The sequence below is a fragment of the Nannospalax galili genome, unplaced genomic scaffold (assembly GCF_000622305.1).
Source record: "Nannospalax galili isolate Female #2095 unplaced genomic scaffold, S.galili_v1.0 scaffold217, whole genome shotgun sequence".
Taxonomy (NCBI): domain Eukaryota; kingdom Metazoa; phylum Chordata; class Mammalia; order Rodentia; family Spalacidae; genus Nannospalax; species Nannospalax galili.
Window position 1 is genome coordinate 1454778 of NW_008340643.1, and position 15582 is coordinate 1470359.

Consider the following 15582-nt stretch of genomic DNA (forward strand, 5'->3'; position numbering starts at 1 on the left):
CACTTATAAGGATTTGGTGCTAGGATCCACATATGAGGGAGAACATATGTCATTTGTTTTTCTGAGTGTGTGTTAGTCCACTTAGTATAACAGTTTCTAGTTTCATACATTTACCTGAAAATTTCATGATTTCATGTTTGTTGCTATTCCTTTCACAATAGCTAAGAGATGGAAACAACCTAAGTGTCCCTGAACTGATGAGTGGATAATAAAAATGTGGTTCATTTACACAATGGAGTTTTACTCAGCAGTAAACAGAGTTAATGTTTTAATGCTACTTCCCAGTGTGGCTGGAGCCTTTTCACATCCTTGCAGTAATAGTAACCATAACAACTGGGATGGTTAAAGTGAACAAGGCATTTTTCCACTGCCAGACACATGGGGCATCTCCAAGGATAAGACTCTTAAATAGCTTGCTTTCTTATACTGTTTCAGTGAGGAATATGTTATGCTCTATACCTGTCACCCGCTCTTGGAATTTAATCACAGTTGTAGAGAATCTGATTTCTGATTCCTAAAGTGTTTTTGGAACCTTGATACTCAAAGTATGATCCATAGTACAGCAGCATCAACATCACCTGCGAGTTTGTTAGAGCTGCTTAAAACAAAACTAGCTTCTTAAAGAAATATACCTATTTAGCTAAGCAGAACATGTATCATTAAATGGCACTGTAGCATCCTTGGCAATCTACCAGTATTGTAGCTATCCTTCCCACAAATCAGCTCTGGAAAAGTGATTATCAAGGTCAATGTGATGGTTAATATTGTCAACTTAACAAGATCTTGTATCACCTAGAAGATAAATCTCTAGGCATGTCTACGAGGGAGTTTCTAGATTGGGTTAATTGGTGTGGTAAGACCCATCTGAAAAGTTGGCAGCACCATTCCACCAGCTGGGGTCCTGGACTGAATAAAAAGGTGAAAGCGAGCTGAGCACCAAAACATTCATCTCTCTCTGCTTCCTGACTGCAGATGCAATGTGAACAGCTACCTCAAGTTCCTGCTGCCATAACTTCCCTACCATGATGGACTATACCCTCAAACTGTGAGCCAAAATAAACCCTTAAGTTGTTTTTGTTAAATACTTTGTCACAGAAATGAAAAGAGTAACTAAAAAGTTGGGGTTAGGTTGATCCAGGAACACTTGCTGGGTCCAAATAGATCCCAGCCCAGGAAGGCTGTCAAAATCATACAAAAGCCTGAGAAAAGAGCCGTAAGGTATAGAACAGGATGGATAGATAAGAAGAAACACCTGTCCCCTTACACTGTAAAGTACTTCCGGTTTTTCGCTATTTCTTGAAACGTCATTAGCAGAGGAACAGGAGGACCCAAGGAGTGAAGCAAACAAACAAAAAACAAACAACAACAAAAAGATGGCTCATCTAAATAGGGGCATTTTCAAATAGGTTCCCACAAGGCAAGAGAGGACCTAGATGAGAGGCGTGTACATATATATTTGAATATGTATACACACACGCATATCCTGTATAAGAAGACTAGCTGTCCTCTCCATTCTCAGCCTCATGATGAGACATTCAGCAACTTTCAAAACAATGGCTACTTGAGCATCCCCAAAGACGATGTTTTATAGAACCATGCTATCTGAGACTGGATCTCAGGTAGTCAAATGGAATGTTCACTTATCAAGTGAGCACCCAGGGTTACCACAGTATTTGAATACCTGGGTATTCAAATGTGCCAAGTGTTATACTAAATGTTGTACATACATTATCTTGCTTTTACATGCAGCCTTGGAATAGGGATCCCATTCAAGAGCTGGTAGATAGATTCTATAATAGGCTTGTTTTGCAGTATAGGCAGTCCAGGGCTCAGAACCCAGGCTCATTAAACATTCAAATGTCAGTGCTCTTTAATGTCATACCACCATGTCCCCACTTCCCATCCCAAGTCCTGTCAAGAGAGCCACAATTTTGACAGCATGGGGGACACTCAGATCAACAGCAAAGAGACTTACATTCCCTTCCTTGTCAAAGTCTGGCGGAAGTAACTTCACGAAGTTATCAGGAAACACTCCTCGTCTGCCATTGAGCTCTCCTTCCCACCAGCCTACATCGATGCAGTCCTAGAAAATGGAGAGTTAGAGAGTAAGAAATGGGGGCAAGTACCCTCCAAAAAGGTCTGATATCCCTTTGTGAGAGAGTAGAAGCCTTTTCCTTTTTCGTGGTGCTGGGGCTGGAACCCAGGGTCCTGAATGTAAGAGGCAAGGGTTCTACCTCTTAGCTACATGCCAACCCTAAGAAAACCTTTCCTTCAGGCCACTATCAATGTGATCAGAGTTACTAATTCAGTAAGGAATTCCAAGTCGTAAGGGAGAATACATGCCACCTACTAGGAATTAAAACCCAGGCATGATTTTAGATGTTCTGAACCTAAACAGTCTTCGTTTTTGTTGCTATTTTTTAAATTGATTTTTTATGTGTATGAGTGTTATGCCTGCATGTATGTAAGTGCACCTGTGTCATGCAGTGCCCTCGGAGGACAGATGAGGGCATTGTATCTCTTGGGACTGGAGTTATGGATAGTTACTAGCTGCCATGTGGGTTCTGGGAGTTCCCATGTTTGGTGTGTTTTTGTTTTTGTTTTTAGCCAAGGCTGGCCTTGAACTCTTGATCCTCCTGTCTTCACCTAATGAGTTCTGGGATTATAGGCATTACCATATCTGGCCTAGTCTTCTTCTTTATTTCCTTAAAGATGAGAGGATATGCATTTTCTTCATTTTAATTTTAATGAAATGACAGTACTTCATTAACTGCAAAGGTAGCTTAGAAAATTATCACACATACACAAATATCCTCTTTGATAGCTTGCCACAATGTTTGTCAAAGTTAAAAGGGCTTTGTAACAGCAAGCTCATTAACACATAGCTCTCCATCACCTTCTCCTTTTCATGTCAACAAGTCCAGTTAACATTACTTAGCTATTCTGTCAGATTAAACTTGCTTCTCTTCAAATCATTTCTATTACATATATCCGTCCATCCATCCATCCACCCACCCACCCAATGAATGCATCTTGAGTACCTATTCTGTGCCATGCACTGAGCCAGGTGCTGTGGGAACAGCACTGTGCAAGACTGGCAGGAGTCTCACCTTTTTTCAAGCTTCCACCCTGAGCTCTATAAGCACTCAACCTCAGGCCACAGAACCACTCCTAGTCTTCCCCCTTTTTAATTAGTTGGAACTCTACCTCATCTAGATACTCTGAGTCCAATTCCACTTGTATGATTCAATCCAAGACTCAGCCAACTGTAAAGCTCTTCCCTTCCTTCCCAGTGTACATACAGTTTAGACATTATTGTCAAGTAACTGCAAAACCCTTGAGTTAAAACAAAATTCCAGACTACTAGTTGAAACGCAAATAAGTGAATGCTTTCCAGAAAAGGCTGGTTAACTATAGGACTTTAAAGCTACATACAAAGTAAGATAATGATCAAGAAAGAGAGGAGATTATGCCTGAGGACCATGAAGAGAATCTATCATCCTCTACAACACTGATAAAAATGGGAAAAAGGGCAGGAAGGTTCAAGCACCAGATGTAGGACCCTAGGGCCATAGCTTTGTGGTTCACTTGTACCTTGGTAGATCATACATTCCAGAGGTGATTTTTTCATCTTTATGCCCCCAGCCCTTTGTACAATGCCCCATTTAACAAATATGTGTATTGATGAATGCTCTCTTAGATCTATAATTTTGTGCAATCCAAATCTTTGGATTATTGCAGACAAGATGGCCTAAACAAGTTAGCATCAGGTATACTGTAAGCAAGACCTTCCCTTCCTCCATGGTATTTGTTGCAAGGAAAAACTGACCCCTTAGGAGAGAATGAAGATCTGAGACGAGCCTTTAGTCACAGACTGTAAATTCTAGTCCTAACCAACACTATAAAAAGAAATATAGATCTGAAAAGATGGCTCCATTGATTTGAGTGTTTGTTGATATTGTAGAGAACGCAAGCTCAATTCCCAGCACATACAGCTGAAGTGGCTCATTAACCACTTGTAACTCCAACTCCAGGGAATCTGACACCATCTTCTGGCCTCCACTGGCACTGCACACACATGAAATATACTCACACAGACACACACCCATACACACAAATAAAAAATAAATCTTTAAAACAAATATTCATCAAGCAACAAGTTTAGATTTACCCCAAACAAAACAATGTTTCAAAAGACTTCCAACAACAGGGAATTTTCATCTTTCTGGAAAAATGACAAGAAATCCAGGTAAACAGGATGATCCTGCCCTTTCACACATCACCCCCTAAACAATTATGCACACATCAATCCCCAAAGCCAGGAGAGTAGTAGCACAGCTTGGTAGCTTCTGAGGTTATTATATGCTTCATCAATGATACTAGTAAAGCTTACAAAGGAAGCAATGGGGTAGAATTTCTTTACCATGAATCCTTGAAAATTAAGTCTTTCTGTCTAGAAGGTTCTGCTTCCAAGGATATTCCTGGAACTGCTTTTTTCTCCTTTCTTTCTGCATGGACTTTCTCAACTTCAAAATTCAACTTGAACTTCACCTTTAGGCAGGCAAGTATGATGATGAATGCCTTCTTTTCCCTAACACTCAGTACTGTACTCACACTTCATGATACTCAATTCAACAAACATCTAAGTGCAAAGTACATTAATGTTCTGCAGATACTGAACATTAAGCATTCAGCCTCATGGTACCCACTCCCTAGGAGATTGAGATACATGTGAAATATTCTGCTGTGTCCTTTTGGGTAATAGTTCTTAACCAAATGCACTGGTATGAAAAGAAAAAGGAATCATTACAGTCTTTTCAAGTAATCGCAAATCTTAACATGTGTGAAGGGTTTGCTTATGTGAGGACTAAGCTTCCCTCTGCATTCAATCTGGCTCATTGGATACAGAACCATATCCACAAAAGGCATGCAAATACCATTTAGTGCTATATTTCTTTCAAACTTCCTAATAGGCATGAAACCATTTTTCAACTTAGCCTTATATAAATAGTACCCCAGCAACCATTTTGTTTTTTGTGTTAGAAAATCAATTAGGAAAATTTTAATAAGCAAGAGCCTATCAGGGAGCACTTGAAAACTTATGCATGCCTACATAGGAAAACGTTGCCTAATGACCTTATATTAATCGCATTTCAAATCAGCAATGACTGTTTGGGATGGGTCATCTGAACTCTGTTCCTTAAGGAAAACACTAATATGTAATCATCACGCAACGCAAAGCAAGTTCAGGAAAGAACAAAGGATGGACACAATATGTCTAATTGTTCTAATTGGCATAAGAGTAAACACAAGGCCCAGGGATGAGATAAGACAAGTCACAAAAGAAGCTGCCAGGGTGGCTAGGACTATTAAGAGAAGCCAATGAGAGAGGCTGCTACAGAGCAGAGAGACTAGGCACAGGTTTGGGTGCCTGGAGTGGGATAGAAATTTACAGACAACCTAAGCATTTTCCTCCAGCAATGAAGCTAATTTAAGAGAAGCTAGAAAAAATTGACAGTAAAGTGAGAAGTGAAAATAAGCCTTTTCAGCAAAGCAGACAAAAGAACTAGGTTTTTGATGGCAGCAACGAGGAGAGAATTATTTGTATGAGGACCACACTTCCAGAAGTATGAAATAGCAGGAAATTCAATTTATCTCTTGAGGTTCTAAAATGCACAGGATAGGAGAAGAATTGAGGGAATAAAAGAAAATCATCATGTCTTCATGGGGCTCCCAAACTCAGAGCCTCATGGGAGAGGCAAGCACAGCGAATCCAAAAGGCAAGGAAACACTGGCTGGAATGTCCAGTAGGATTTAAAAATAAGTAGAAGCAAGAGATGCTGGACAGCTTGGAGAAAGAAAATGGCAAGAAGTGAGGCTGAGAAAGTCAAGGGCAGGCTCACCAAGTGTACAGGAAGGGAAGCAAGTGAGTTGGAAGCTGTGATCACAGTAAGAGAACATCCAAGAATTGGAGTTTAGAGCAAAGGCCAATCAATGTCCATCACAGTTACCTGAGGTGTGAGGCAAGAATGATACCCAGGAGTGACAGGGGTAGAATGGAGGAATGGGAGGTCAATGACTTATAAGCCCAGAACATAATCAGGGTGAAAAAGGATATTCCCAAAGCAAGTATCAAGTGAAGGTAGGGCTGCAAGGCAGTAGCTGACCATTGAGGGAAGAGGCAATTGTGGTCAAAATACCGCTATTTCCAAACCTGAGGCACTATTAATAACCACACGAGGTATAGCATGAGATGACAGTTACAGTGGAATTTATGGGCTAATAAGAAGAGAAAAGGCAGTATAGGCAAGTTAAGAGACAACCTGTGAATGGAGGAAAAGGAGGTATGTCAGGTATGTCCAACCTATGGTCCATATGCATCCCATTATAGCTATGAACGCAGCCTAACATATTTGCAGATGACAGCGTTGAGGTGAAATGTCAAAAAGTTGGACATACCTGGTGGATGAAAGCTTCTGAAAAAATGATGTTTATAAATAAGCTTTATGGGCATGAAAGAAGGGACAAGAAGACCAGAAGCCGTATCAAGAATATAGAAAGAAATCATATTGTAGATACAGAATCTTCACTCTTTCGATGATTAAGCCCTCAAAATGGCCCAAATGGTTTTATTTATCTATTTATTATTTTTATGTGTATGAGTGTTATGCTTGCATGTGTGTAAGTACACCTGTGACATGCAGTGCCTGTGGAGGACAGAAGAGGGCGTCGGATCCCCTGGAACTGGAGTTACAGACGGTTGTTAGCCACCATGTGGGTGCTGGAAATTGAACCTAGCCCTGCAAGAACTCTCCAAGTACAACCAGTGCTCTCAACCACTGAGCCATCTCTCCAGCCCCCAAAATGGTTTGTCTATGCCTCACGGCCAGGCAGATATCAGAATAAAACAGGATATTATTCTTTGTGAAAACAAAGGCTAAGTTTCTTTGCAATGAATGAGTGAAGAGAGTCTTAAGTAGGTATGTTACAGCCCAGCCTCTATGCTCTGCTCAATCTTGGGTTATCTGCTCACCACTAGCATAGCACAAATAAGGGAGAATTTGCTATGACACGAGAGTGCTATTACTTATTTTGTCTTATATGCTTAAGTGGAACTACAGAGAGCGGGGGGAAATGGGCCATGTGATACTAGGGATGAGAACTCTCTGGATCTGTTTCTTGTGACACATGAAGATCTTTGTAAAAAATGGTACACTGCTGGTTGTTATCATGACTGAGATTCTATTGATTGACCTGAATCCCTGAGGGATAATAATATAACTGCAAACACTTCTTTTTTTCTTTGAGACAGAGTCTCATGTCCAGGCTGGTCCTGAACTTACTATGTAGTTGAGTATGATCTTGAACTCTTGATCCTCCTGCGTCCACCTTCCAAGTGTTGGGATTATAGATGTGTGCCACCACTCCTGGCTTATGCAATGCTGAGGATAGAATCTAGGGCTTTGTGAATGATATACAAGTGCTCTACCATCCGAGTTATAGCCCCAGTCCAGGAACACTTCTGAATTAAACTCCCATGCACTTGTCATGTGACCTGACACCATTTTGGGGCACTGATGAGCCACTCCTGCTGGCTTCTGCTGGGATCAAGTCAATTCTAGACCCTGGCAGGAGTTCATGCTTGGAGGGTGGCCAAAGGGAGATAAGCCAAGGCCCTAGGGTATGTCTGAAGGAAGAAGCTGTGCCCAGACTTCAATATCATGCCTCATTCTGTTCAGTCCTGCCAGCGTGGCCCCAGGGAACTTGGATGAAGCACTTTAGCACTCCACATAGCTGTTGTGCCAGGGACCAGCTGAGAGAGACTCTCACATAGACAACCTGTTGCCATAGTGAGAGCCATCTAAGCAAAAGCCACTAGTGGGACTTCCTATGTTTACCTTAGGTTAGTCACGTTGAATCTTAAGACAAATTTGCTACCTGGCTTGTAAAGTGGTTAAAAAAACGTACCATGACCTCATCTTGAGCTGTTCTGTCTGGAGTACAAAGTGATCTATTAGATAATTGGCTCTCAAATCTGGTCGCACATTAGGCCTATTTGAGAATTTCTTAAGCATCTAATGCCTAAGCCAAACAATACATCAGTTAAATAATAATTTGGAAGGGGGTATATGTGCAAGAAATCAGTGCTTTCAAAAGGCTCTAACTATTTTAATGTGTGGGTTGAGAATTATCCTACACACTTGGGGAGCTTGTAAAAAAATGCCAATTCAGATTCAATAATTCTGAAGCAAGTCTGGGATTCATCTTTTCTAAGAGTTTCTCAAATTGTTTCAATACCACTTCTCTTTAAAATATTTTATTTAAATTTTTAAAAAAATATGTGTATGCATGTATTGCCTGTATGTAGGTAAGTGCACCCATGCCGTACAATGCCCACAGAGGTCAGAAGAGGCTGTCAGATCCTCTGGGACTGGAGCCACGGACAGTTGTTAGCTGCTATGTGGGTGTTGGGATTTGAACCTGGGTGTTCTGCAAGAACAACCAATGTTCTCAACCACTGAGCCATCTCTCTAGCCCCTTTTTTATTTTATGTATATGAGTGTATTGTCTGCATGTATGTAAGTGCATCCATGTCATGCAATGCCCACGGAGGTCAGAAGAGCATGTCAGATTCCCCTGAAACTGGAGTTACAGATGGTTGTCAGCTGCCATGTGGGTGCTGGGAACGGAACCAGGGTCCTCTGCAAGAGCAGCTAGTGCTCTTAACCACTAAGCCATCTCTCCATCCCTTAATGCCACTTCTTTGTGGACCATACTTTGAGTAGCAAAGTTCTTAAAATGGGTAAACTCCTTGAAATTAAATATCCATCTTCACACCTTTGTAGCCACTGAAAATCCAGGAAAGCACATGCTGATTCTGGCTAAATGGATGAACTGGTAGATGGTCCAAACTCCCTTCAGACTACGGCTTTTACACCTCTCAATTTTCAAACAGCAGAAGAAAGGTCAAGATCAAGGGGGAATAGTGTAGCTCCATAAACTAAGCTTCATGCATACAGTCAGGCTTACCTGATGATCTGTACTGAATTTATTATCTAGCTACAGTTACAGTAAATACATAAAAAGAACCCTTAAAAGATAAGATCACGTTTTCTCAGGAATTAGAAATGTCTGATTTCAGTTCAAAGGGTAACATGTGGCTTAGAAAAGCATATGTCAGCCTCCAAAATGCAAAGACAAGGATGGATTCACCACCTGGTCCAAATGAGAGACCTACTCTACTCAAGCACTCCTAGTGGTCAGCTGTCTCCCTAGTACTGAGTTCCGAGAAGTTATCCAACATGGCTGTTTTCCTGACCTTCCCTAGTGGCTGACATATCATTTGAGGAGAAAGCTGAGTGTTGAACAATTTCAGTATGGCTGTTAAGTGAGCTTCAGAGTGGCCTCACACCCTGAATGTTCACTGACAATAAGGATGTGCTGTCTAATATTTACTAATGAGTGCCTTCTGCATGGAAAGCTTCGGGGAGAGGTACGGAAAAGCTCTGTGGAAGCCGAGGTGACTCTGCTCTGCTTCTGCTTGTTAACACCTCCCCAAGAGACGTGATTACACTGTATGGCTGGGAATACTGCTTAGGATTTCCCACATCCCCAGAAGTCAGTTACTAAAGCAGGCTCATCCACAGCATGGTTTGTGAGGTAACAAGAAAAAAAGAGAACTGTGCACTGTCTCAGTGTCAGAAGAGATGCTTGCAGACCAGAATTAATGGAAGAGAAACCAAGACATGGTCCTACTCAAGAAAATGGCAAGGCCACTCAAGAAAATGGCACATTCCAAATGGCAACATGTACTAAGGTTTAAGAAGTCATCCACTCTTCTGTGGTACCATGAAATCCATTCACTTATAAAAACTTCTGGCTTCTTGTTGGGCAACAGTTTACATGCTTTTCTGTGTTAATTACTGACTTTTATCTTATATATTGTATAACTGGAAGGATAATGAACAAAAAACAGGAAGTGCATTAGCATATACTGATGCCTAAAAACTTTACTCGGAAATGCTGCCACATCCTTCACAAGCTACCCAAACCAAAGCTGCTTCTTTACAGAGCTAGTCATTTGTGATTACATGCTCTCAACAACTGTAGAGCCACATGATACGGAGACTGGATTTTTATCTCCCTACTAAGAGTACTGCTTTTGTTATGGTGGGAAAGTTACTTGCCAATCAGCTTGACTTGTCAAGGCTTGGCTTGGGGGCGTTGCTAAGGGTGGGTGGGTGGAGGCTGGAGAGATGGCTCAGTGGTTAAGAACATTTGCTCTTGCAGAGGATTCGGGTTCAGATCCCAGCACCCACGTAGCAGCTAATGACTGGATGTAGGTAAAACAAATATATACATAAAAAGAAAATAAACTTAAAAAAAAAAGAGTGGGCCTAGGGTATCAATAGTCCTATGTCTGGATTTCCTAGGTTCTCAATTGAATGACAGGGTGTTCAGTCCACCCTCCCCTTATTTTTATTTTTCTACTAGGTATGACCAAAGCTATGACATCTCCCACTACTGGTGAGCTCTGGGATGTCTACTCAGATCATAGTCCTTATCTTCTGGCTGGTTTAGTGGGGTCTTGCTTTATTGATGCCCAGCATAGTATTTGGCCAAAGACCAAAAGAAGCCTTCTACAAATTTCTGGGACTTTTTCTTTGTATTATCTCACTCCTCTACATTTCTGTGCTCTGCAAATCTGAGCGTTTTCCATAGCTTGAATTACAATTTCTGTTTCCCGTGTCCCATGAGTCCATTGTTCTTTGTTTGGGTACTGCTCTGTGCTACAATTTATAAATTGCCCCAGGGAAAAAGTCACTTTTATACTTCCCTTGTCTCCAAGATCATGTCCTTGTGCTATATATTGTTCAATGCCTAAAAACAGCTGCTTGGTGTATTTTGTTAAACTTTAGCGTTCTCTAGAGCAGGAAGGTAAGTCTAATACTCTTTCTTTATTCCATAATTAATATAATCAGAAGTTAGAGTCTCTTAAAAAGACTGGTTCTTTAATTAGAGTGAATTAATTTTATTCTAGATATAATAGAACTTTAAGCTCTATATTTCGATGTCTGAACTACTGCAAGATTTAATTCCTGTAAAAAGTCCTAGGGACAGAATATCTAAAATGAAGATATATACACAGATTCTAATTATCCTGGGGTTTCCTCTGCTATTCTCTAACAAGGAAGGTGAAGTATGCTCTAAGATAAAGTAGAGTCTTTGTGAGACATCTTTATGTAGGAAAATGCACACACTCCACCCAACCCTTTTCAGATAATGGCCCACATGTAAAATGATACCATTTCTACATAGCTAGAGGCCAAAGGTTGTTGGAGGCCATCTTCTGGGGATGGGAAAGAGAAGGGAGCTTCAGCCACCTAAGGCCCTTGTCATCTTCCCTGGCAAGAAGCACAGTTCACTTTCCTACACTCCCGAAACCTGTTCCCAGCACATGGGTCAGGAAATGCTACAGAAGTAACCTTTGAGTGCAGATGTCACTAAATGGAAACAAAAAAAAGCAAGCTTAACCTAAATCTTTGTTCCCACAAAGAGAACAGCTTCCGCTGACAGGAAGAGAGTCAAAGGCCAGAAGCAAAGAGGGCCTGGGGAATTTAATAGAAGATTATCAAGGGCAGAAACCCCAAAGGCCTCTGTGATCACAGCTGGTTTCCTTCTTAGACAAAGATGCCCCTCGAGTCTCTTCAGAGACTATCACCCAACAGAAGCTGCCATATTGGGTGCAGGGTTGTGGGGGCTTGACTGCACAGTTGGAACATAACACATACATCAGAATTGTTTCTTGATTTCATTTGTGGCACATATAATCTAAAGTCTTCTTTAAAAATGTACGTGCTTTAGCTCTTCTTCTAATAGCAGAAGAAAAGATTTTCTCCCTCCATAAAGCTAACTCAAAAATCAGTGCTCATATGAAAAAGAGCTAGCCATATAGACGGGCCTTTCCAAAGTCCTAGCAATCTGGCTTTAAGTATGACAAGAAATATTAACTGTACATGAGGGCATTCGCAAAATACAAATCATTTAGGTGACATTTTCACATTTTTTCTGCCCATTTAAATATAATCAAATATTTGCACTTCTATAACATTATGTTTTCTCAAAAACTCCCCATTTTTTATTTCCTTTATAATTTACACTGAGACGAACACTGCACAGTAAATCATCAAAGCAATTTCTAATGGTACTTTCGCTTCATCCACAGCACATGGCTAAATGCAGTTGCTGAGTTTTCATTTTTATTTATGTTTACAGAAGTATATGACCTCTGCATCCAAAGGTATGCTTGCCTTCCATTAAAAGGATAGTGGAAATGACAGAAAATCATGTTGCTTCATTGATAAAGACAGTCTCATTTAGAGAACACCTTTCCTTGTGTTTACTGCAAAGAAGGCAGTAAATGGGGAAGAGGTAGTTGCATTCATTTCACGGATAAGGACTGGGAAGGAATGAGGTGAAGGGCACAGGCATGCTCATTCGGAAGGTCAAGAATAAGCAAGGTAGTTGCAGTAGCTATTGGCAAATTCCTACATAGCTTCTTGCTATCATTCTCCACTGGGACCAATCTACAGATCTTTGAAGATGTGTATCTAAGTTAGCTGATAAAGTCACTAGGCCACTGCATGAGTGAAAAGTACAGTTCTCAGGCCAAACTCAAGGCCTCAGGCTGCTCTGCTGAATCTACCTTAGACCTTGAGAGTGTGATTACACCTGTCACCCACCATTGGGAGAGAAGGGGCACATGGGCAGGGGAAATAAAAAGAGCCATGACTTTATATTACAAAAGAATTTCTGGAAGACTTAAAAAAAATCAAGGGCCTTGAAACTTCTGCAATTACATGCCAAGCAATTACTAGAGAAACACTAGGACTCTGTTGGCCTTGTAGCAAAAACAGAGCCACCAACCACATTCTTTGAACAGTGTCTTGAAAGAGCCAAAGTTCTAAATTTTGCTAAGGTCCAATTTAACTGTTTTTCTTTTATGAACTGTGTTGTTGGTATCATGTCTAACAACTCTTCCCTATCTTCATAAATAACTATATTTTGCATTTTACATGTACATTTATGGTCTCCTTTGAGCTAATTTTTGCAAAATATGTTGGGTTTAGACTAAAGTTCACTTTTAGCTTGTGTATATCCAATTGTGCCAATACCACCATTTGAAAAGATTTAGACTTTTAAAATGTTTTTATTACATTTATTTTGTGTGTGTATGTATGTGTGTATGAATATATGCATCCAAGGTATACATGTGGGAAGTCAGAGGACATCTTTCAGGAGCTGGTTTTCTCCTTCTGCCATGCGAGTCCCAGAGACTGAACTCAGGCTGTCAGGCATGGAGGCATCACCTTAACCTGCTGAGGCATCTCTCTAGTCTAATATTTAAACTCTTACCCTGTCTTGTACTTCTGTTGAAAATTAATTGGCTGAATTTTTAGGAGTCTATTTCCAGATATTCTATTTCAGGGGTCAGCAAACTACAACCTATGGGTCAAAAGCTATGAATAGTTTTCACATTTTTAAATGGTTTAAAGAAAATCAAAAGAAGAATAAAACTTTAAAGAATATAAAAAATGAGTAACACTCAGTTTTAAATGTTCATAAAGTTTTACTGGAACTCAACCAAGCCCATTCATTTAACTCTACGGCCATTTTCCCTCTAGGGTAGAGCAGTAGTTGCAGCAGAGATGGCATGGCCCACAAGGCCCAAAAATACTTGCTTTCTGGTCCTTTACAAAAGTCTGCCAGGCCCTGGTCTGGGGCAGGAGGCTCCTTATAAGCATCTATGCATAACCCCAGGAGCTCTCTAAATGCCAATATAAGAAATACTGGAAGGACAGAGGCTTTAAATAGGCCCCCTGAAAGCCCTGAGGAAGGCAGAAAGGAAAACATTTACTAGCTGGCTACTCTCTTCATCTAGGGCACAAATATAAAAGCCTTAAGAAAAACTATTCTTAAAATGATGAACTTTACTGCACTACACAGTAAACTATAAAATGAGGACATTTGAAATCTGAAAAGTATTTATTTTAATGAGTTTTTACTTACATATTTCCATGAGTCATAAACTAAGAAAAAAATATTTGTAATACGATAAATGACAGGTTAATGGCACGCATATAGGGTATTTTTATAAAAAATCAACAGGAAAATGATACATAAAAATTTCCAGATCAGCAATCATTTTTAGAGTACATAATTAGCCGAAGTTAAAAGATATTAGCAGAGAATAGAAAGAATAATATCCAGAGATGATACGGATAGGGAAACGTTCGCTCACACTCCTATGGGGAGATTAAATTAGCCTAATATTTCAGAACATCACTTAAATGCCTTCAAAATACACTGATGCAGCATTACATTTAGCAATTTATCATCAGGAAATAACTGCTAACATTTATACAGCACTTACTATCAGCTAGGCTTTCTAAGTGCTCTGTCTATTGTATTAGTCTATTTTGTACTGCTATAATAGAATGCCTGGTTCCAGGTAATTTACAAAGGAACAGATTTCTCACAGGCAGATGATGGGACACCCATGCTTGAAGGGCCTATACCTCATAGTGTCATCTCATGAAAGATGATGGAAAGGCAAGGGAGGATGTGCCAGAGAAAGGGAAGGGGGTCTGAACTCATCCTTTTATCAGGCACTTACTCTGGCAATAATGAATCTAATCCTATGGTATTAAAGTACGTGTGGGCAGGGCCCTCATGCCAAAATGACTTTGTAAAGGTCCCAGCTCCCAATTCTTTCACTGGAAATTAAGTTTTGAACACATGAACTTTGAGGGATACATGAAGACCATAGCACCTACTGTAATTCATTTAATCTTCACAGCATCAGGAGGTAGGTGCTATTATTACCCACAGTTTACAGAAGTAGAAACTGAGGCAAAGGGAGATAAGCAATTTGACCAAGGTTGATATAGCTGGTAAAATGTGGCAGGAATAGAGCCAGCAAGATGGCTAAGTGAGTAAAGGTACTTGCTGCCAAGCTTAATGACTTGAGTTTGGCCTCAGGGCCCCACATGATAGAAGGAAACAACTGACTCCCACAGCTGTCCTCTCACCTACACACACACACACACACACACACACACACACACACACACACACACATGCACGCACGCACGCACACACGCACCATGGCATATGCATGTCCCCCCTCATTCACATATACAAATATTAAAGAAATGTAATAAAAATTTTAAGAAAATGACAAGAATAATTATTGCTTGGGTTAAAGAAATGACTCAGGGGTTAAAAATGGTTCCTTGTCTTGCAGAAGATCAGAATTTGGTTCCCAGCACACAAATGGGGTGGCTCACAACTACCTGTAACTCCAGCTCTAGGTGATCCAACACTTTCTTCTGGTCTTCTAGGGTACCCACACACTCAAGAAATATAGTCACAAAAACATATACACATAAATTTTTAAAAATAATTTTTTTTCATAAACATACATATTTATTTGAGATACATATTTCTGTTAATACCTGGAACTTGTTTTAAAACAAAAAGCTGTATTCTCATAAAAAACTTATAGAGAATTCTAAGATA

General features: G+C 40.2%; 1 protein-coding gene across 6 annotated transcripts in view; it reads right to left on the reverse strand.

The window, feature by feature from the left end:
* Sh3kbp1 (SH3 domain containing kinase binding protein 1) overlaps positions 1–15582 on the reverse strand; it is a 390661-nt gene that overhangs the window by 85455 nt on the left and 289624 nt on the right. For all 6 annotated transcript variants that reach the window (XM_029564790.1, XM_008835702.2, XM_008835705.2 and 3 more), the window contains one exon: positions 1976–2083. In XM_029564790.1, coding sequence (XP_029420650.1) covers positions 1976–2083 — 108 coding nt within the window. The remainder of the gene's footprint in view (positions 1–1975; positions 2084–15582) is intronic.